Source organism: Lynx canadensis, chromosome B2 (genome assembly GCF_007474595.2).
Source record: "Lynx canadensis isolate LIC74 chromosome B2, mLynCan4.pri.v2, whole genome shotgun sequence".
Taxonomy (NCBI): Eukaryota; Metazoa; Chordata; class Mammalia; order Carnivora; family Felidae; genus Lynx; species Lynx canadensis.
The window spans coordinates 2,010,314-2,032,010 of record NC_044307.1 but is presented as its reverse complement, the minus strand read 5'-3'; the positions used below and the strand labels follow the sequence as shown (position 1 = coordinate 2,032,010).

Here is a 21,697-nt window from a genome sequence, read left to right as displayed (position 1 = left end):
AAACATAATTCAGTTATTGGAAAACCTTTAGATATATTTAAAGTATATTTGGATATGTGAATCTACTTTTAGCATTTTAAATTTTGTATAATCTCAGTATAGATCAAGTATTTTCAATGAAAATATAATACCTGAATTGAGATGTGCAATAAGTAGGAATACAGCTTTCAAAGATTTTAGTATGAAAATGTAAGATATTTGGTTAATTTTTATATTACTAGATGTTAATATTTTGGGTATACTGGTTTAAATAAAATATATTACTGAAATTAGTTTCACCGGTCTTTTTTGACTGTGGTTACTAGAAAACTTTACATGGGTGCATCACATTATATTCCTATTTATTGGACAGCCTCATCAAGAGCTTCTCGCTCTCGGGTACCTCCCATTCTCCAGGTTCCAAACCACTTTAATTCTGTGAGAGCAAGTTCTATGATGCCAAAGACTTTTTACCTATTATTGATTTGTTTAATAATCAACAAATATTGGGGCGCCTGGGTGGCGCAGTCGGTTAAGCGTCCGACTTCAGCCAGGTCACGATCTCGCGGTCCGTGAGTTCGAGCCCCGCGTCGGGCTCTGGGCTGATGGCTCAGAGCCTGGAGCCTGCTTCCGATTCTGTGTCTCCCTCTCTCTCTGCCCCTCCCCCGTTCATGCTCTGTCTCTCTCTGTCCCAAAAATAAATAAACGTTGAAAAAAAAATTTTTTTTAAATAATCAACAAATATTGAGCACATACTGTGTTCCACAGGGGACAAGGGCAGGCCGCTCCAAAATGTGCCACTATGGCAGTGATTTTTTTTTTTAATGTTTATTTACTTATTTTGAGACCGCGTGAGCCAAGGGAGGGTCCATGAGGACTAAATGGCGCACAGAACGAAAACGGAGAAGCAGCAGTGGCTGGAGCTGCACCAGGAGTTGTGGGAACAAGTCTCCCGGGAGCTGCTACCGAGGTGCGGCAGGGGAGTCCTACAGGAGAACCGCCGGGTGCAGGGACCCTCGGCGTGGTCTCCATGGACGCCGGGAGCCGGGAGCCCGCGGGCCGTGGCCCCGAGCGCTAGGGAGGCGGTCAGCATCCTGCTCGGCGCTCCCGGCCCCAGTTCGTTCCCTGCGTTGCTGCTGCTCCCGGGTGTGTTTTAATACCCGCCCTGTTCACCACGACCTCACTCCGCACGGCACCCCCCCCCCCCCCCCCCCAGCCACAGCCCGGGCCGGAGAGCCGCACCAGCCCGCGGTCCCGCGGCCCCTTGCCGCCCTCCGCTCCGGAGCCGCTCGCAACCGGAAGTGGCTCGCAACCGCGAGAGCTCGGGAAAACGGGTCCGCTCTTCCTCGACGGCACAAACACTGGGGTTCCGGCCCGAAGGAGCCCTGGGGCCCCAGGTGCAGGCGGAGGAGGAGGGTGTCGGGGGGGGGCTCCCGAAGGCTATATCCCGGCCCGAAAGTCGCTGGGCCTCGGGCCTGGGCAAACCTCCAGGATTGCTCAGGAGGCCCAACAGTGAGTGTGGGGACAGCCCTCTGCCCCCCATCCCCGCAACCTGTCATCTGGAGGAAGAGAGAAGGTGAGCAAATTTTGCCGCCCCTTAAATATGCCTGTTAGGGTTATTTTAGGCTGATTATTTAAAAACAAAACAAAACGAAACAAAAAAGGGACAGGAGCTCAGAAAAACAAGTAAAAGTTACCCTTTTGTAAGAAACATTTGCATTTTTTAAGGGAATGTCCATGTAAGGGTGTCTCCCCAGGAAGAGAAGGAAGAACTCCAAAACTCTAGAAACTTCTTGTCGACAAAGTAACAACAAATATGGTAACAATCTCATCCATCTTTACTGTGCTTCACCTGAAGGCCCCATAATCTTCATTTGCCGACAGGTGGACATTATATTTAAGGTGGTGACTTGCGCCATTTCAAGGAGTGATGCCGTTTTCCTGGGTCTCCCCATGTATACAGGAGGTATACCTGTTACTGTTATGCCCAGAATTCGTGATTCCCAAAGACCACCAGGGAGCCGAGTCCGATGCAAAAGCAAAGAGCCTTTATTCGAGCTAGCTCGAACTCAATCCCCTACCTGCACCGACGCAGCGGTGAGATACCAGAGAGAGGCAGTTTCAAAAGCACAAAGGTTTTATAGGGGTCTAGGGGCAGTTGGTGAGGTAATGGCTGTGGCCTCAGCCGATTGGCTGGGGAAGGGTGGGAGTCCTGTTATGCAGGTCGCCGGCGTGTTTTGATCAGGAAGTTTGAACGGGTGATCGGGAGGTTACTCAAGGGGAGGAGGCGTGGTCTGAGGTTTCTGCGATTTTCCCGGAAAGGGGGCATGCCTGTCGGGGACACAGTCATTCAAGGTGGAGGACACAGAACAAGATGGAGTCGGACGGCGTAGGTCCGCCCTTTCATTACTAAACGTCTTTTTCTCCTGTTAACATTTTTATTGGCTGTTGGGGGGACCTCAGCCAAAAACCTGGAAGGGTAGCTTGGAAGTTATTTTGGCTCTCCCATTAAAGTAAAGTGCAAGACAAGACTGGAGTAAGAGAAAACCATGAAGAATGGAAAAAGGTTGTGGTCATTGTGAGCGACCTATAGCTGCTCATCTCAGCAGTCTCACCAAACTTGGCACCTGGCACAGGTGAGCTCTTGAGAAGTATTACCTGGGTGAATAAGGACAGATCTCAGGGAAAGGAATTAATAGAAAAGAAAGGAGAAGGTGAATCATATTGACTAAATTTAGCCACTTGACGAAACAAGTCAAACCATTTTTCCTGTCTGAAATGTATGGCACATCTGCATATTTTAAGGGCCACTACATACCGGAAGTGGGAGAGAGAGATCTCGGAATAAATACTAGATGAGGAAGCTTATACTCTGGTTAAGAGCATGTACAATAATAACAAGTAACACAAAATAGAATGTGATAAATAGATTAATAAAACCCTGAGACGAGAGACCTGTTATGAGAATAACAGACTAGTGTTTAGAATGATAGGAAACAATGAGACAACTCCTGGACTTGAGAGGACTCAGGAGACTCACAGTGATTATGGGGTAAGGAGAGGGGCATTCTAGAGGGCAGTAAGGCAGATAGGATTGCTAATGGTGGAAAGAAAGGAAAAAAATCTAAATGTCTGTCAATAGGAGGGACTGAAAGTCTCTGGTCAGCTCAGGGAATGCACATGTGTTCCAATCAGACTACTTTTTGCCTTACATGGGCATAGATGATGTCAGGATAAGGCTGTAACCTCTGTAGTACTCAGCCAATGAGGAACCAGGGGACGGACTTGCACACTAGGAGATAAATTGTCTGCTGTAACTGCCCCGAGTGTGCCTGTCCATCAGACACCCACTCTTGTAAGAACATTGATTAAAGCCTTGCTTCACTGTGCTGTGAGTCTCTGCATCCCACCTTTGATCCGGTTGATGGGTTATTTCTAACAATCTTTATTATCCTTGTTAGGAAATAAATCTGCTCCAAAAGGAGATACATCTTTGAAAAGCTGAACTGAAAGAATATTTGTCAGAAGACTTAAGAGAAATGTGAGAAATCCTTGGAGAATTGTTTCCCAACATTCTAGGTAGTAGCATTTGGGGGTAGAGGAAATGTCAGCTTTTATTTATTTATTTATTTACTTACTTAAGATTTTTGTGTTTGCTTTATATACATGTAGATTCTCACTTTTATCATATTTTGTTATTTTAATATTTTAAAATATAATAAAAAACAAAAGGCAAACAAAGAAGTTTAGTCAGCTTTGGTCACTTCTTTGAGTCTTGTAGTTTTATGAGCTCCTGTATGAACAACCCTAAAATTTTGTCCTCCAGTTAAACTGTCTCATGTTGATTTACTAGGCCAACCAAAGAACCAAGAAGGGAAGAGAGAAAGTTTTTCCTCCCCTGCCTCATTACAGTTAATCCATTTTTCTGTTCCCTGGGTTGTCTGTCCGTGCTCTGGGGTCAGATACCTCTGCCCCTTCTCCTTCATGCTCTGCTCTTGATGTTCATTAGGTGTCTTCTGACGCGTGGTATCGCGGTACCGCTTGTATCTGGGAGTGAGTCACGTGCTGGTTACTGTAGGTGGTGTGAACTTCCACTGTAGTGGGAGGAGGCTGCTTCTGCAACTGGTCTTACCCGGTGGAGAGTCTCAATCTCGGTCCCACACGAGCAGGCTACAGGCAGGCCTTCCTGTAGGGTGAGTGAGCAGACAGCAGGCAGACAGGCCAAGGCCCTACACAATTACCAAAACAGGAACCTTCCTCTAGGGTGGCGGGCTTCAGTGTACTTCACTTTTAGAGAATGCTATCTTTATTTTTCCTCCTCTTTGTTCCATTGTAAATGTCCTGAATCATCTCAAGTTTTGCTCTGCTTCGTTCAGTCTCTTGGTGAGAGCCTTTCCGGTTGTTTTAGAAAGTGAGTATCTAGCTGTGGGCAGAGGACGCAAGCCCCAGCGGCCAGCTGGGGAACATCTCCAAACTTCCCCAAATGCAGTTCTTAAATGAATGACCCACTCTTGCCCTTTACAGTTGTTGGTCCTGAGGTTTGACCTTCTCCGGTGATGCTGAGTGAGGAAGCAAGTGTGAGAATCCAGCCACCTGTTAAACCAGACTTCAAAGAGATAGCAAAAATGTGAAGTAATTCCACTCCTTTCACTAACTTTGTGTTTTAGAAGATATTCTTAGATTCCATAAAATGTATTAAAGTTAGCATGTAATGGGGGCGCCTGGGTGGCGCAGTCGGTTGAGCGTCCGACTTCAGCCGGGTCACGATCTCGCGATCTTGCGGGATCTCGCGATCTCGCGGCCCGGGAGTTCGAGCCCCGCGTCAGGCTGACGGCTCAGAGCCTGGAGCCTGTTTCCGGTTCTGTGTCTCCCTCTCTCTCTGCCCCTCCCCCGTTCATGCTCTGTCTCTCTCTGTCCCAAAAATAAATAAACGTTGAAAAAAAAAATTAAAAAAAAAGTTAGCATGTAATGGAAATGTTATTGTCATTTCAAATATTTTTTAATTCCTCAGTTTTAATTTCAAATACAGCAAATCTTGATGGATATGAGCCACATAAAAATAAGCTCTTTGGGGTCCTCATTAGTTTTTAAGAATATAAAAGGAATCATGAAACCAAAATTTTGTTATTTTTTTAAGTTTATTCTGAGAGAGAGAGACACACACACACGCACACAGAGACACACACACAGAGAGACAGAGAAAGACAGAGAGAGACAGCAAGTGGGGGAGGGGCGGAGAGAGAGGGAGAGAGAGAATCCCAAGCAGGCTGACAAGCTCAGCACTCTGCACTGACAGCACAGATGTGGGACTTGATCCCAGGGACCTGTGAGATCATGACCTCAACGGAAATCAAGAGTTGGGGGCTTAACTGACTGAGCCACCCAGGCACCCTGAGACCAAAATTTTAGAAAATTACTATGCTAGTCCATATACTACATATGAAGTGATGCTTCTGAAACTAAAATTCAGAGCAACTGAGGAGCGTCTGGGAACACCTTTGAGGTTCCAGGTGTGGAAAATATTTGGAGTGTTATTGTAACAGCACTCCAACTGATCTCAAGGGTGAATTCGCTTCAATTTTATGCACTCCTTGCTTGCTGACCTAAGTCCCTGTGTCTGTGGCAGAAATAACCTGCTTTCCTTGAGATTTGCAGACCGCTGGCCTTGAGGAGTGAAGGACCAGACTTTCCCAGAGGATATGGCCTGACTGCATTGGAAAATAGCTTTGGCTTTGCCAGAGAGTCTGTTCAGGGTCATGTCCACATACGACCACCACCTGGGCACCTGCTTCTCCTGTGTGTAGCCCCCTCCCTTTCCCATGCCTTCCCCTTTAAAATTCTCTGGACTATGGGGCACCTGGGAGGGTCAGTCTGTTAAGTGTATGACTTCGGCATGATCTCACGGGTCGTGGGTTCGAGCCCCACGTCGGGCTCTGTGCTGACAGCTCAGAGCCTGGACCCTGCTTCAGACTGTGTCTCTCTCTCTCTCTCTCTTCCCCTCCCCAGCTCATGCTCTGTCTCTCTGTCTCAAAAATAAATTAACATTTAAAAAAAATTCTTTGGCCTCACCTGGACAGGGAAGATGGTCTTTGAAAGATTTGTCCACCCTCTTTACCACCGAGGTAACACCCTCTTTACTACCTGGGAGGTAGTCCACCCAGGTTACCGGCTTCTTGACTAAAGTAAACTTTCCTTTCCCACAATCACTTGCCTCTGAGCACAGATTTTCCAGCAGCGAGCAGCTGATGCTAAGTTTGGAAATGTTTCTCCATCTGGTAACATTAATAGAAATTTGTCCCCTGCTTATAGAAGTGGGGAAAGTACAAGTAACTGGAGTCTAACGTTTTTGTGCCTTGGTGGGGCTGCTGTTGTTGTTGGACTTAGCAACTCAGGAAGTGTATGTGTCCTCTAATCCCTGGTGTGGCTAGTTCTAGTAGTGGTCTAAAACATGAAATGCTTTCTTAGGGTATGGCTCAGTTGGTTAAGCATCTGACTCTTGGTTTGGGCTTAGGTCGTGATCTCACCGTTTGTGGTGAGATCTCAAGCCCTGCACTGGGCTCTGCTTATAGTACGAAACCTGCTTGGGATTGTCTCTCTCCCTCTCTCTCTCTGCCTGTCCCCTGCTCGCTCGCTCTCTCTCTCTCTCTCTCTCTCTCTCAAAATAAATAAACTTAAAAAATGCTTTTTTTCCATAGTAGGAAGTTAATGCATAATAAAGAATATTTATAAGTGAAAAATCAAGAAATAGCAGTGTTAGTACATTATAAATATAGAGGTTAATATGAAAAGTAAAAGGAAAGAGTTAACTGGATATCTCTAGGGAATAGATATTGGTAGGGAATGGAGGAGTGAGGCCTGGTGTTTTTCACACCATAAAACTAAGCGTACTATTTAGTTTTGTTAACTTTTTTTTTTAAGTAGGCTCTATGCCCAACGTGAGGCTTGAACTCACAACCCTTGAGATTGAGAGTTGCATGCTCTACCAACTGAGCCAGCCGGGCGCCCCCAACATAATAAATTATTTTTAAGTTTATTTATTTATTTTGAGAAAGAGAGAGAGCATGCAAATAGGGAAGGGGCAGAGAGAGAGGGAGACACAGAATCTGAAGCAGTCTCCAGGCTCTGAGCTGTCAGCACAGAGCCCACTGGGGAGCTTGAACTCACGGACCATGAGATCATGACCTGAGCCGAAGTCAAACGCTTAACCAACTGAGCCGCCCAGGTGCCCCACCAACATATTTTCAAGATTCATCCGCATTATTCATCTATTAGTAGCTTCTTTTTATTTCTGAGTAGTATATATTGTATGAACATTACACTATTTCACTCTCTATTCTCCTATTGATGAACATTTGGGTTTTTCCAGTTTGGACCTATTATGAATAGAGCTGCTGTGGACTTGTGTTTTCATATGTCTCAGCTAAATGTCTAGAAGTGAGATTACTGGATCAGAATGTAGGCATTATTTAACTTCATTAAAAATGCCAGTTGTTGAAATTAGCATACCATTCTAACTCCCACTAGCATTGAATAACAGTTCCAATCTCTTCATATCCTCACCAGTACTTGGTGCTGTTAGACATTTTAATTTTAGCCATTCTAAGGGATATGTAGTGGTTTTAATGTTTTGTTGTGATTTTTGTTATATTTCCCTATATGACGTTGGGTACCTTTTCATGTACTCATTGGCCATTCAAATATCTTCTTTTGTACAGTGTCCGCTCAGATCTTTTACCTACTTATGTTAGTTTGTCTTATGATTGAGTTGTGAGTGTCCTTTGCATACTCTGTATACTAGTTGTCAGAAATATGTTACACATATTACACATAAAACAATTACACATGTTTTCCAGGCTGTAGCCTCTCTTCTCACTTTCTTTTTTTTTTTTTTTTTTTTTTTTATTTTTTTTTTTTCAACGTTTATTTATTTTTGGGACAGCGAGAGACAGAGCATGAACGGGGGAGGGGCAGAGAGAGAGGGAGACACAGAATCGGAAACAGGCTCCAGGCTCTGAGCCATCAGCCCAGAGCCTGACGCGGGGCTCGAACTCACGGACCGCGAGATCGTGACCTGGCTGAAGTCGGACGCTTAACCGACTGCGCCACCCAGGCGCCCCTCTTCTCACTTTCTTAATGGTGCTTTTTCTTGAGCAGAAGGTTTAAATTTTGATGAAGTCAAATTTAGCAATATTTTCTGTTATCATTAGTGCCTTTCGAGAAATCTTTCCTTAGGTCATGATACTATTTTACTTCTAAACTACCTATGTGGAGCGCCTGCGTGGCTCAGTCAGTTAAGCGGCTGACTCTTTTTTTTTTTTTTTTTTTTCAACGTTTTTTATTTATTTTTGGGACAGAGAGAGACAGAGCATGAACGGGGGAGGGGCAGAGAGAGAGGGAGACACAGAATCGGAAACAGGCTCCAGGCTCCGAGCCATCAGCCCAGAGCCTGATGCGGGGCTCGAACTCACGGACCGCGAGATCGTGACCTGGCTGAAGTCGGACGAAAGCGGCTGACTCTTGATTAAACTCAAGTCGATTTCAACATGATTGAGCTCCACGTTGGGCTTTGTGCTGATGGCATGGAGCCTGCTTAGGATTCTCTCTCTCTCTCCCTTTCTCTCTGCCCCACCCTCTCTCTCTCTCTCTCTCCTTCTCTCAAAATAAATAAATAAACTTAAAAACAAAAACAAAAACCAAGGGCAGAGTTCCTAGTCTGTTGCCAGTTACTTCCAGTCACCACCCCATCTGGGAGGCAAGAACTATAAAACAGCAAAAATAAGTGTTTTGAAGGAGTCTAGAAACACTGTAACTTCTCAGTGCTTATTCTTATTTGTTTCATTGTGATGATTAGATGAAAACAAAAAAACCCTAAAAACAAATAAAACTACTAAGATTTAGTCCTGATGGGTGGACAGAATATTTTCTGGTTCAGGCTGGAGACCGGATAGAGACATTGGCGGTGGGTATCAGTAGGAGCAGCTAAAGAGGGGAAGTTAAGGTGAAGATTGGAGGGGCACTTGAGAACTCAGAATAAGTGGGTAGTTAGGAAAGATGTTGAAGGAATCATAATAGGAGGGGGACCTAAACAACACAAATAAGACATTTTCCTCAACCCCCACCCCCAAATCCTAGTTAGTCTGAAAAGCTAAATCTTTAATACAATGGTATTAAAGTGTGCACTAACAGTGCAGTAGGTGACTGATGTCAGCCTTCTGTAATCTCAAGTGACCTCAAGGAGATCCCAAAACAGGAAGAACCGGAAAAACAGTGAAACACAGGCCTGCAGGCAATACTTCTGATCAAATATGATAGACACATAATGCATTAAGGAGACGTGTAAATTAAGATTTACACCTATGTGGAAGTCAGTGAATCTTAACGTTTACAAGGACAGATGGTAGATACCCTGAGAGGGCAAGGATTTGGAGCACTGCTTGCAAGCACGTGTACTCTTTCCATTTTTGCATAGGACCCCTGGAAGCTAATAAGCATGCAAGCAGTTGTTCAGAAGAATCTGAAATAGTGTCTCAGTAAGACAATGACTAGAATAAAGCCCCTACTAATCTACTGTGAGATTGGCTTTCTCTCAGTCAAGAAAAGAGTGAATGTAGATGGGAACGTAGATTTGTGGTATTAAAACAAAAGTCCACTAGTGAAGCTTCCCTCCCGGGTTTGGTATTTGAAAAGCTAAGCTACAAAGCTGGCTTTAAGAGATTGCAATTCAGTAAGATAGAAAAGGGCTGAACAGATACAAAGATTCAGAGGAAATTTATTCTCAATCACAATGGTTGGTCTTTCTCTCTCTCTCTCTCTCTCTCTCTCTCTCTCTCTCTCTCTCTCTCTCTCTTTCTTTCTTTCTGAGAGTAGAGAGCGAGCGAGAGCGAGAGAGAGAGTACGAGTAGGGGAGAAGGGCAGAGGGAGACAGAATCCTAAGCAGGCTCCACACTCAGCACGGAGCCGGTTGTGGAGCTTGACATGGGGCTCGATGCCCCCAACCCTGGGATCATGACCCCAGCCGGGACCAAGAGTCTGACACGCATCGGACTGAGCCCCCAGCCGCCCTTACAATGGTTGTGTGAACACAACAGTACAAGGTGTACTATTATTAAGCGCCATAGGGGATTCAAAAGGCTGTGAACCGTGATGGGGAGGAATTCCTCAAACGATCGGCAGTCTGTACGGGAGGCTCGGAGGACAGCCGAGTGCGGGGGTCTTTCCGCGCCCAGTCGCCAGCACCGCCAGGGCCCGAGCTCGCACCCACGTCCCCACTCCCGCCGGGCACCGCTAAGCGCGCACCGGCGGACGAGCCCGGGGCCTGCGGAGGGCGGGGCGCCGGTCCCCCGAGCCGGCCGGCCATAGAGCTTCCAGACCTCCAGGTTCCTAGAGAGCCTCCGGAAGTGCCTCCCGACAAGATGCGCGTCGGTCGAGGTTGCGCCTTCGCGGGTTTGGAAGTTAGAGGCTGGCGGGCCCGCGTCCCACTACAGCTCTCGCCCCGGTTTGCCCCCCGCCCTTCCTGCGAGTCCGTCCGTCCGTCCTCTGCAGCCTCCCTTCCCCGCCCCGGGCCGCCCCCGGAACTCGCGGTGAGTAACGGGCCGGGCTCCGGGCGGGGGAGGGGAGGGCTTTGTGGGCCAGAGTAGGCCGCCGCCGGGGCCAGGCCTGAGGGTCCGCAGGGGGCGCGGACTCGGCGGGAACCGGGCACAGACCGGGTCGGGGCCGGGCCTGCGGGTCCGCAGGAGGCGCGGACGCGGCGGGAACCGGGCACAGACGGGGCGGGCCGGGCCTGAGGGTCCGCGGGGGACGCGGACGCGGCGGGAACCGGGGACCGAGGGGCCAGGGCCGGGCATCAGGGTCCGCAGGGGGCGCGTCCCCAAACTCTCGCTTTCTTCATCCCGTTCCTCTTTTTGGGGTGCTGTTGTTCTTAAAATGGGAAACCGGCCCCACATTATCTTTTATGCAGCTGTTCCCACGATCCGAATTGTTTTTACTCAGCAATTTTGCATTTCCTTCACGATACAAAAAAAAAAAAATTTTTTTTTTTCAAGCTGTACTTTGTTTTTGGAAGCCCCGAATTATCCTTGGAAACCTATGTTTGCTGTTAAGGCAATCTGCTGTTCGTAGTGTATGCAGAACACGGTGGCGCGTTGAGATAACTGCACAAAAGACACATTTGTCACATCTCTGGGGTAATAGAGAATTCACCCTGACTCAGAGTACTTACTTTGTCACTAAAGGCCGACTAAAGTAGATGCCTGGGAACCCTTTTTGGAGGGGCCCCGTTTCTAAAACTCAGGGCACTCACGAGTGGTTTTTTTTGTCAGGCAACAGTAAGACCGCCGCTACCACCTCTCAAAACAACCCATATTCCTGTTGTTTGATTAGTTCAGTTAAGTATATTTATGCAGGAGTCGTTTTAACAAATCGTAAGTATTTTGAATTTGTGGTGAAGGGTGAAATGTAGCAGATGTTCAAACTGGCTTCCTCACTTTGATAACTGTAAAGCACAGTTTTGGCTTCACCTGTTTTTCTCTTGACCTTTAAAGCCTGGACAATCTCTTTCTTGTTTTGTTGTCGGTTCTCAAACATCCCCAAGTGGACCTCATTAGTTTGAAGGAAGAAAAGCATTCCTTTTCATCTATTAAGAGAATAATGCTTTTTTTTTTTTTAATTTTTTTTTCAACGTTTTTTATTTATTTTTGGGACAGAGAGAGAGACAGAGCATGAACGGGGGAGGGGCAGAGAGAGAGGGAGACACAGAATCGGAAACAGGCTCCAGGCTCTGAGCCATCAGCCCAGAGCCTGACGCGGGGCTCGAACTCACGGACCGCGAGATCGTGACCTGGCTGATGACGGACGCCTAACCGACTGCGCCACCCAGGCGCCCCAAGAGAATAATGCTTTTAAATCGGAGTTGTGTCTTTAGTAGTTCACAGGATTATGTAGCATTTGAGGTCAGGAGACTGTACATGTTGACTATTTTAACTTCCTGAATCAATAAACTTGAGCAAGTATTTTTTTTTTTTAAGTTCATTTTATTTTTTTTTTAAATTTTTTTTTTTTTTAAACGTTTTATTTTATTTTTGGGACAGAGAGACAGAGCATGAACGGGGGAGGGGCAGAGAGAGAGGGAGACACAGAATCGGAAACAGGCTCCAGGCTCCGAGCCATCAGCCCAGAGCCCGACGCGGGGCTCGAACTCACGGACCGCGAGATCGTGACCTGGCTGAAGTCGGACGCTTAACCGACTGCGCCACCCAGGCGCCCCAAGTTCATTTTATTTTGAGAGTGGGGAAGGGGCAGAGAGAGAATCCCAAGCAGGCTCTGTTCTGTCAACGTGGAGCCCCATGTGAGGCTCAAACCCGTGAACCTGAGCCAAAATCAAGAGTCCGATGCTTGACTGAGCCACCCAGGTACCCCTTGACCAGGTATTCTTTTTTTTTAATGTTTTACTTTATTTTTGAGAGACAGAGACCGAGCATGAGTGGGGGAGGGGCAGAGAGAGAGGGAGACACAGAATCCCAAGCAGGCTCCAGGCTCCGAGCTGTCAGCACAGAGCCCGACACGGGGTTCAAACCCACAAACCGTGAGATCATGACCTGAGCCGAAGTCAGACGCCCAACCAACTGAGCCACCCAGGCTCCCCGACCGGGTATTCTTAAAAGAGGATGTAAGAAGCAGTCTTCACCCCTAAAGTGCTTACATGAAACCGAGAGGCAGGTACATACTAGACTAATATTGTAGTCCAAATATTGAAGTCCAATTATAGGTTGTAATTGTCAAAAACTTGATTGGACAGGGAAGAGACTAAAAAGTGGAAAATTAGATACTAAAAAAAAAAATAATCAGGGTGGGGAAAGGACAAGACTGGTTGGCTGATTTGGTGTAAATTATGAACAGACCTGATAATTAGATGACGTCTCTGGGTTTCACTATTGAGACTTTATTAAGTGTTATTTACTATGATGTTAATATGTTATATTTACTTTAATATCTTAATATAAAGTTCTTTTTAATTTTTTTAATGTTTGTTTTTGAGAGAGAGGGAGAGGGAGAGCACGAGCAGGGAGGGGTAGAGAGAGAGGAAGACACAGAATCCAAAGCAGGGTCCAGCCTCCAAGCTGTCAGCACAGAGCCTGATGTGGGGCTCAAACTCATGAACTGCAAGATCATGACATGGTTAAGTCCAAGCCTTAAACCAACTGAGCCACCCAGGCGCCTCTTAATTGACTTCTCCTAAATTTTTAAAAGTTATTTTAAGATGTGGGGCACCTGGGTGGCTCAGTCGGTTAACCACCCGACTTCACTCAGGTCACGATCTCACAGTTCATGGGCTCAAGCCCGTATTGGGCTTTGTGCTGGCAGCTTGGAGCCTGGAGCCTGCTTCGGATTCTGTCTCCCTCTCTCTGTCCCTCACCCACTCACACTCGCTCGCTCTCTCTGTCTCTCTCTCTCAAAGATAAGTAAACATTAATAAATAAATAAATATAAAAATTATTTTAAGACCATGGATATTAATCCTCGCTGTTCAAAACAAAAATGATTACGCCTTGTCTCAAATTCTCCACAAAATCTTCATGAATTAAACTCTCTGATGTTAGACACCATATTTAACCCTATATCTTACTTCTCTGTTCTTGGTATTAGTAGTTACTCACCAAACTGTTCTCATCCTTATCTAATTAAAAAAAATTTTTTTTACATTTATTTATTTTTGAGAGGCAGAGCACAAGTGGGGGAGGGGCAGAGAGTGAAGGAGACAGAATCCAAAACAGGCTCCAGGCTCTGAGCTGTCATCACAGAGCCTGACACAGGGCTCAAACTCACAATCCGTGAGATCACGACCTGAGCCGAAGTCAGACACTTAACTGACTGAGCCACCCAGGCACCCCTCAGCCATATCTAATTTTAAAGATAATTTTCCAACTTTTTTCCTTTTCTGTCCATGCTCTCTAAGGGTGGTTTTTTTGTTTTTTTAAGTTTATATATATATACATATATATATACACATATATACATACACACGTGTGTGTGTATGTGTGTGTGTGTGTGTGTGTGTATATATATATATATATATATATATATATATATATATATATAATTTTTTTGTTGTTGTTGTTAAGAAAGAGAAGGAGAGAGTGTGTGCGATCTGGGGAGGGGCAGAGACAGAATCCCAAGCAGGTTCTGTGCTGTCAGCACAGAGCCCGACACAGGGCTTGAACTCACAAACTGTGGGATCGTGACCGGAGCTGAAATCAAGAGTCAGCTGCCTAACCAACTGAGCCACCCAGGCGCCCTGATATATTTTTTAGTAATCTTTACCCCCCAACATGGGGCTCAGACTCAGCACCCTGAGACCAGGAGTCGCAAACCCTTCCCACTGAGCCAGCCGGGCATCCCTCTAAGTAAGGTTCTTAATGGCTCTGGAGTCCTTGCATGGGCATCAGGTCTGTGAACTGTGCTGAAATTGAATGTAAACTTTTGTGCCTATGGGGTTTTTTTCTATGGAAAAGCTCTGTGTTTTCATTTGATTGTAGAGACTGAACTACCCCTACCCCATTCTTCCCCCTGCCCCCTAAAAAAAACTCCTGAAAGAGGCACTGCTTTCAAGACTCATGTCAAGAAGTAGATGTAATCTGATTTTCCTCCTAAGGGCCTGTCTCTCCTCTTTCTTTGAGGATTATAGGTGTGGTTTTATCATGTTCATCTCTTGCCAGCTGTTTTGGATATACTGCCTTCATTTATGCTCCTTTCCATTGTCTGTAGTGTTGCCTTTGTGATCTTTCTGGAATACAAATGTGTAATAAAACTTCCTTGTTTTATAAGAGGGACAGAGAAGAAGGTGACTGCCACAAACAAACATTTGCAATAAAACCGTGGCCATGGGCACACATTTACAGTACCTACACAATGTGATCAATCCTCTATTTGGACCATGTGAAAAATGTCTTGGCAAGAATGAGCACCTTAATCTGCTTGTGGGTTGGGGCATGTCAGAGTGGGAGTGACAGACACCTCATGAAAAAAATAGGTAAGCTGAGACTTTTAAGTTAGAGTGAATGGTTTCAGCTAGACCGGGGTTTATGAACCTTGGCATTGACAGATCATCCTTTGTTGGGGGGTCTGTGTTATGCATCGTAAGATGTTTAGTAGCATCTTGGGCTTCTACCTACTGGATGCCAGTAGCATCCCTTCCCTTCAGTTTTAACAACCAGAAATGTTTTCAGAGATTGCCAAGTGTCCCTGGGAGAGGGGAGCAAAATTGGCCTCGTTGAAAACCACTGAACTAGAATAAAGAGCTCTGTAATAGAGTGGAGCTTAAAGAAAGCCACATTTGGGGGTGCCTGGGTGGCTCAGTTGGTTGAGCGTCCGACTTTGGCTCAGGTCATAATCTCACGGCTCGTGAGTTCGAGCCCCGCGTCGGGCTCTGTGCTGACAGCTCGGAGCCTGGAGCCTGCTTCATATTCTGGGTCTCCCTCTCTCTCTCTCTCTCTCTCTGCCCTGTCCCACTTGTGCTGTCTCTCTCTGTCTCTCAAAAATAAATAAAATAAACATTAAAAAAAATTTTTTTTAAAAAGAAAGCCACATTTGGAATAGGTATGTGAAGGTGAGCTTATAGTAGATAAAGGTAAGCAGGTTTACATACCATAAAGGCCATTGCATATCATGCTGAAGAGGTGGGTTCCCTTTCAAAAGATTTTAAAGTGATGAGTTATATTACATATTTATTAAAAGTCTTTCTAGAAAGGTGTTAATTTTATAGGGTAACATATTATAACAAAGTAGCACAAGCTGGGTGGCTTAGTAGCTGGGTAGCAGAAATTTATTCTTTCATAGTTATGGAGGCTAAAAGTCCAAAGTCAAGATGTTGGCAGGGGCGCCTGGGGGCGCTAAGTTGGTTAAACATCTGACTTTGGCTCAGGTCATGATTTCGTGGTTTATGGGTTCAAGCCCCACATTGCGCTCTCTGCTGTCAGAGCAGAGCCTGCTTCGGATCCTCTGTCCCCTCCCCTCTCTGTCCCTTCCCCACTTGTGCCCTCTCTCTCAAAAATAAAATAAACAGGGGCGCCTGGGTGGCGCAGTCGGTTAAGCGTCCGACTTCAGCCAGGTCACGATCTCGCGGTCCGGGAGTTCGAGCCCCGCGTCAGGCTCTGGGCTGACGGCTCGGAGCCTGGAGCCTGTTTCTGATTCTGCGTCTCCCTCTCTCTCTGCCCCTCCCCCGTTCATGCTCTGTCTCTCTCTGTCCCAAAAATAAATAAACGTTGAAAAAATAAAAAAAAAATAAAATAAAATAAACGGAAAAAAAAAAAAGATGTTGGCAGAGCCACGTTCACCGACTTTCTGGTTGTTACAGGCATTCCTTGGCTTGTGGCTGCATAACTCCTTACCTCTGCATCTGTGGTGTCACAGCTCTCTTCTTTGTCTGTGTCTTCACATGGCTCTCTCTTTGTATATCTCAGTCTCTGTGTCTCTTACTTTCCTAAAAGAACACCAGTCATGTTGTATTAAGGGCTTACTCTACTCCAGTATAACCTTATCTTAACTTAATTACATCTGCAAAGACCCTATTTCCAAATAAGGTCACATTCGCAGGTATCAGAGGTTAGGACCTCAGCATGTCTTTTGGGAGGACACAGTTCAACCCACAACAGGCAGCTGTGGGGAACATGAATGAGAGAAAAGAACAGCCAAAGGCAGGAAGACCACTTAACCACTGCAAGTACAGGCAAGAAGTGATGTCTGTTACCAAAGCTAAAGGCCATGGACATACCCACAGAGAAATAGGACCCTTTAATAAAGTCTTTAGGTCTATAGGTTGTGTATCTAAATCTTGCTCTTAAACAAAGACAGATAACTTCCGTGTTAGATATTATAAATAATAGCCCTTGAATGATCTTTGATTCTATCAATAAAGTAAAAGATACAGATCTTTACTTATAGAGAACACACAATTAAGTTAGGAAGTCAGAACTCCTTTGCAACTAATAATACATAACTGTAGGAAAATTACTCATTTAAAGTAAGCTCTACACCCCACGTGGCACTTGAACTCATGACTCTGAGATCGAGAGTTCTATGCTTTTCTGCCTGAGGCAGCCAGGTGCTCCAAGAAAAGATTCTAAAGGAGAAAATGTTCTGTCTATTCCTTTAAGAATAGGTATTTGGGGCACTAATGAAAGAAATTGGAGAAGACTTAAATGGAGAGATAGAGTGTGTTTATAGAATGGATATTAAAATGTCAGTGAGCTGTATAGATCCAACACAAATCCAGTTCCGGGAGAGAGGGTTGGTAGGAATTTGTATCAAAAGACCATGGAATTAGAAAAAACAGGCTCCTGGGGCGCCTGGGTGGCGCAGTCGGTTAAGCGTCCGACTTCAGCCAGGTCACGATCTCGCGGTCAGTGAGTTCGAGCCCCGCGTCGGGCTCTGGGCTGATGGCTCAGAGCCTGGAGCCTGTTTCCGATTCTGTGTCTCCCTCTCTCTCTGCCCCTCCCCCGTTCATGCTCTGTCTCTCTCTGTCCCAAAAATAAATAAACGTTGAAAAAAAAAAATTTAAAAAAAAAGAAAAGAAAAAACAGGCTCCTGGGTGGCTGAGTGGGTTAAGCGTCTGACTCTTGGTTTTGGCTCAGCTCATGATCTCACAGTTTGGTGGGTTCGAGCCCTGCATCAAGCTCTCTGCTGACAGTGTGGAGCCTGCTTGGGATTCTCTCTCCCTCTCTCTCTGCCCCAACCCCACTCACACTGTCTCTGTCTCTCTCAAAATAAATAAACTTAAAGTCAAAACAATTTTGAAAATATTGCAACAAAGTTGCAGGACTCTTAATATTTGGTTTTAATATTTTAAAGCTGCAATAATCAAGACAATTTTGTTTGGGGAAAAGGGTAAACATAAAGGTCAATGGAGCAGAATAGAGATTACAGAAATAAACCCACACATACGTGGTCAATTGATTTTTGACAAAGATGTAAAGATAATTCAGTCGGTAAAGGGGTAATCTTTTTGAAGGTGCTAGAACAATTTGGTAGCTGTGTTCCAAAAAATTAAACTCCATCCACAACTCAAATTCTATACAAAAATTAACTCAAAATTTGGGATGCCTGGCTGGCTCAGTAGGTGGAGTGTGTGATTCTTGGTCTCGGGGTCATGATTTTGAGCCCCAGGTTGGGTGCGGAGATTACTTAAAAAAATTAACTCAAGATGGATCATAGACCTATGGTAAACCTAAAACTATAGAAGTTTTAGAAGAAAACAGGAGAAAATCTTTGCGACTGTGAGTTAAGCAAAAATTTCTTAGGTATGACACCAAAAGCACAATCCCTAAAAGAAAAAAAATGACAAATTAGACTTCAGAAAAGTTATGGATTTGTGTTCTTGGAAAGGTACTGTTAAAGGAATGAAGAGGAGGAAATATTTGCACATCATATATATCATAATGGTCTTGGTGTCCAAGATATGTAAGGAATTCTCAAAACTCAATAATAAAGAAGTTTATTTTTAAAACAGGCAAAAGTTTTGAGCAGATAACTTCACCAGAGAAGATAATATGGGTGGCAGACCAACAGGTGAAAGGATGCTCTACAGAATTAGAAGGAAGATGCAAATTTAGACCATAGTGAATAGGCATCTGGGTGGCTCAGTCAGTTAAGCAACCAACTTCAGCTCAGGTCATGATCTCGTGGTTCGTGGGTTCGAGCCCCACATCAGGCTCTGTGCTAACAGCTCAGAGCCTGGAGCCTGCTTCAGAATGTGTGGTGTGTGCTCGCTCTCTCTCAAAAATAAACAAAAAAAAAAAAAAAAAAAAAAAACCATAGTGAGATATCAGGGAGTGGTTAAAAAATAAACTAATTAATTAAACCATAATGAGATACCATTACATACTTGTTAGAATATCTAAAATTAAAAATAAAACCATATCAAATGCTGCTTGTTAGGATAGAGAGAACCAGTTCTCACATACAGCCAGTGGAATGCAAAGTGTTATAGGCACTTTAGAAAACAGTTTTGGACTCTGCTGTCAGCATGGAGCCTGCTTTGGATCCTCTGTCCTCCCCTCTCTCTCCACCCCTCCCCTGCTCATGCTCTCTCAAAAATAAACATTAAAAAAAAAAAGAAGTTTTACAGTTTCTTATAAAGTTATACATATACTGCCATGTGATCCATCAGTTTTACTTTAGATATTTACCCAAGTGAAATGAGAACATGTTTACACAAACCTCAAATGCAAATGTTCATCGTGCCTTTATTTGTAATCGTCAAATACTGAAAATGAGTTGAGATACCTCTCAACTAGGGAACAGATAAACATACATCTCCATAAGGAATAAACTACTGGTACACACAACATTGATGACCTCATATGTATTATGCCAAGTGAAAGATGCCAGACTCAGAAGGATACCTACTGTATGATTCTATTTATAAAACATTCTGGAGGTTGTTAGTGTGTGTAGATGGGGCATTTAGGTTCCTGGAAAGGTAGCAACCAGTGCTCCAAGGAGTTGTAGAGTGAGATAAGGTCCACGGGAGAAGTAGTTGGCTTTGACATAGGAGGGAAGATGGAGAGCACAGAAGGATAATGGACATTAGGTGGAGAAGACTTTGGTGTTAGGAATTCTGGACAATAGCTTGAGCTAGATTGTGTAGAAATGTATGTCTGTTGGGGTGCCTGGGTGGTTCAGTCCTTAAGTTCAGGTCGTGATCTCATAGTTCGAGTGCCACATTGGGTGAGCTTGAGCCCCACTTTGGATGAGCCCTGCTTCTCTTCCTCCCTCTCTCTCTCTCTCTCTTCCCCCTCCCCGACTCCTCCCTCTCTGTCAAGAAAGAAAGAAGGAAGGAAAGAAGGGAAAGAAAGGAAGAAAAAAAGAAGGAAGGAAAGAAAGAAAAAGAAAGAAAGGTCTGTTGGGCACAAGGGATAGGTTGAGAGTTGAAGTGTGTAGAAACAGTATAGCTAGAGTTGCAAATACTGAAGGTTAAATCAGCATCAGTGAAGACCAGCTGAGGTTAAATGCAGAACTTCAATTAGACCCAGTCTACCTGGTTTCCTAACTTTGTTTTGCCATATTCCCCATCCCCAAGGAGAGGAAGCAGAAGGAAGGGAATATTCCCCAGATGGATTTGGCATGGCAGAAAGCTAAGGAGGTAAGGTGTTACTTCTGGAACAGTGGAGAGGATCACTTAAATGACCAAGCCCTGAAGTCTGCGTTGTGGTAGGAACATGTTAAGATGTCTTAGTAAATGACTATGACCTTTGATTTGCTTTAATATTGTTTGACGATTTCTCTTCTCCAAGAATTGCCCTTAGAGAAGAGGCCCTTGGAAGGTTCTTCTTAAGAAGATAGAGAAGGTAGTGGAAACGAGCCTCCTGAGTTTTTCCAGCCCTAAATGGCAGCAGAATCAAGAAAGTTGTCAGCCTCATCCCCACCAGACCAAGCTCCTGAAGAAGACCTTGTAATTGTCAAGGTAGAGGAAGATCATGGCTGGGACCAGGAATCTAGTCTGCATGAAAATAACCCTCCTGGCCAGGAGTTATTCCGTCTGCGCTTCAGGAAGTTATGCTACCAGGAGACATTAGGACCCCGAGAAGCTCTGATCCAACTCCGCGCACTCTGCCATCAGTGGCTAAGGCCAGATTTGAACACCAAGGAGCAGATCTTGGAGTTATTAGTGCTAGAACAGTTCTTGACCATCCTGCCTGAGGAGCTTCAGACTCTGGTTAAGGAACATCAGCTAGAGAACGGAGAGGAGGTGGTGACCCTGCTGGAGGATTTAGAAAGACAGATTGATATATTAGGACGGCCAGTAAGTAGACGGATGTGTGCATGCTGTGCCCACGGTGTGTGGAAGCTGGGTGATAGACACCAGCACCGCAGCAGTGGAATGAATGCTGGGTGTCGATTTCTGTTTGTGAGGATAAAAATGGTTCTAGTGCGGTGTGGCTCATATTCGTAGAGTCCTTTTTATTTTTGTAAAGGATATGTGTACGTTTTTTATCCTCAACATCCTTGCAGTGATCTTTGCCAAGTGGGAAACTGGTATGCAGGGAGCTTGAATTACTTCAGTGACTTTGGACACTCATAATTAAAGGTAGATCTGAGACCAGAACTAAGGTTTCCTGGTTTGTTACCAAAAGTTTTTTCTGTTGAATAACTGCTCCAAGTTTCTGTTTATCAGGCTTCCCATGCCTTGGGAGTGCAAAATGGTAGGAAGGGCATCAGAAATGATGCCTTTGTGCGCTAATCAACACATTTGTGTTCTTACTGCCTCTAGGAAGTAAGTGAGATTCTGCTTCCTCCTTTCCCAAGCATGTGTCCCTAGAGATGAGCTCTTCTTGATTGTTTTATGTCGTTCACTTCCTCTCGCAAAGGAATTTCTTGTAATGCAGCTGCCCTGTTGTTTTCAGGTCCCAGCCCGTGCACATGGACATGGACTCTGGGAGGAGGTCGTACATTCAGAGTCTACACCAGGGCTTCCAAATACTCAGCTCCGACCCATGGCAATGCAGCACAAATCTCCGGTGTCCGAAGGGTCACAAGAGAAGGGTAAGGAACCAGATTTCATTGATGAGAGGGAGGAATAGAAAAGAAAGTACCTGTTGAGTTCCTGGAGAACCAGGAACTAGAATTTTTGTGTACAGACCATTCCTAAGATCTGAGTTTAAGTGTTTATCTAGGCTTCAAATATAGACTGTCAGTCCCATTGGTAAGTTCAAGAACAAATCAAAGA

At 45.0% G+C, this 21,697-nt stretch overlaps 1 protein-coding gene and 1 non-coding gene across 5 annotated transcripts in view; one reads left to right on the top strand and one right to left on the bottom strand.

The window, feature by feature from the left end:
* The first annotated feature begins 1,395 nt into the window (after positions 1-1,395).
* Positions 1,396-21,697, top strand: part of ZKSCAN8 (zinc finger with KRAB and SCAN domains 8) — a 30,283-nt gene continuing 9,981 nt past the window's right edge. Inside the window, exons 1-3 of one of the 4 annotated variants that reach the window (XM_030316877.1) lie at positions 1,396-1,555; positions 20,265-20,773; positions 21,375-21,513. In XM_030316877.1, coding sequence (XP_030172737.1) covers positions 20,357-20,773; positions 21,375-21,513 — 556 coding nt within the window. In that variant the 5' untranslated portion in view covers positions 1,396-1,555; positions 20,265-20,356. Of the gene's footprint in view, positions 1,556-2,268; positions 2,616-9,947; positions 10,560-19,796; positions 20,114-20,264; positions 20,774-21,374; positions 21,514-21,697 lie in introns of those variants that run through there. The other 3 variants (XM_030316876.1, XM_030316874.2, XM_030316875.1) reach the window with 3 other exon arrangements.
* On the bottom strand, positions 6,907-6,980 carry TRNAE-CUC. Its single transcript has one exon. It is a non-coding gene; the product is annotated as a tRNA-Glu (tRNA).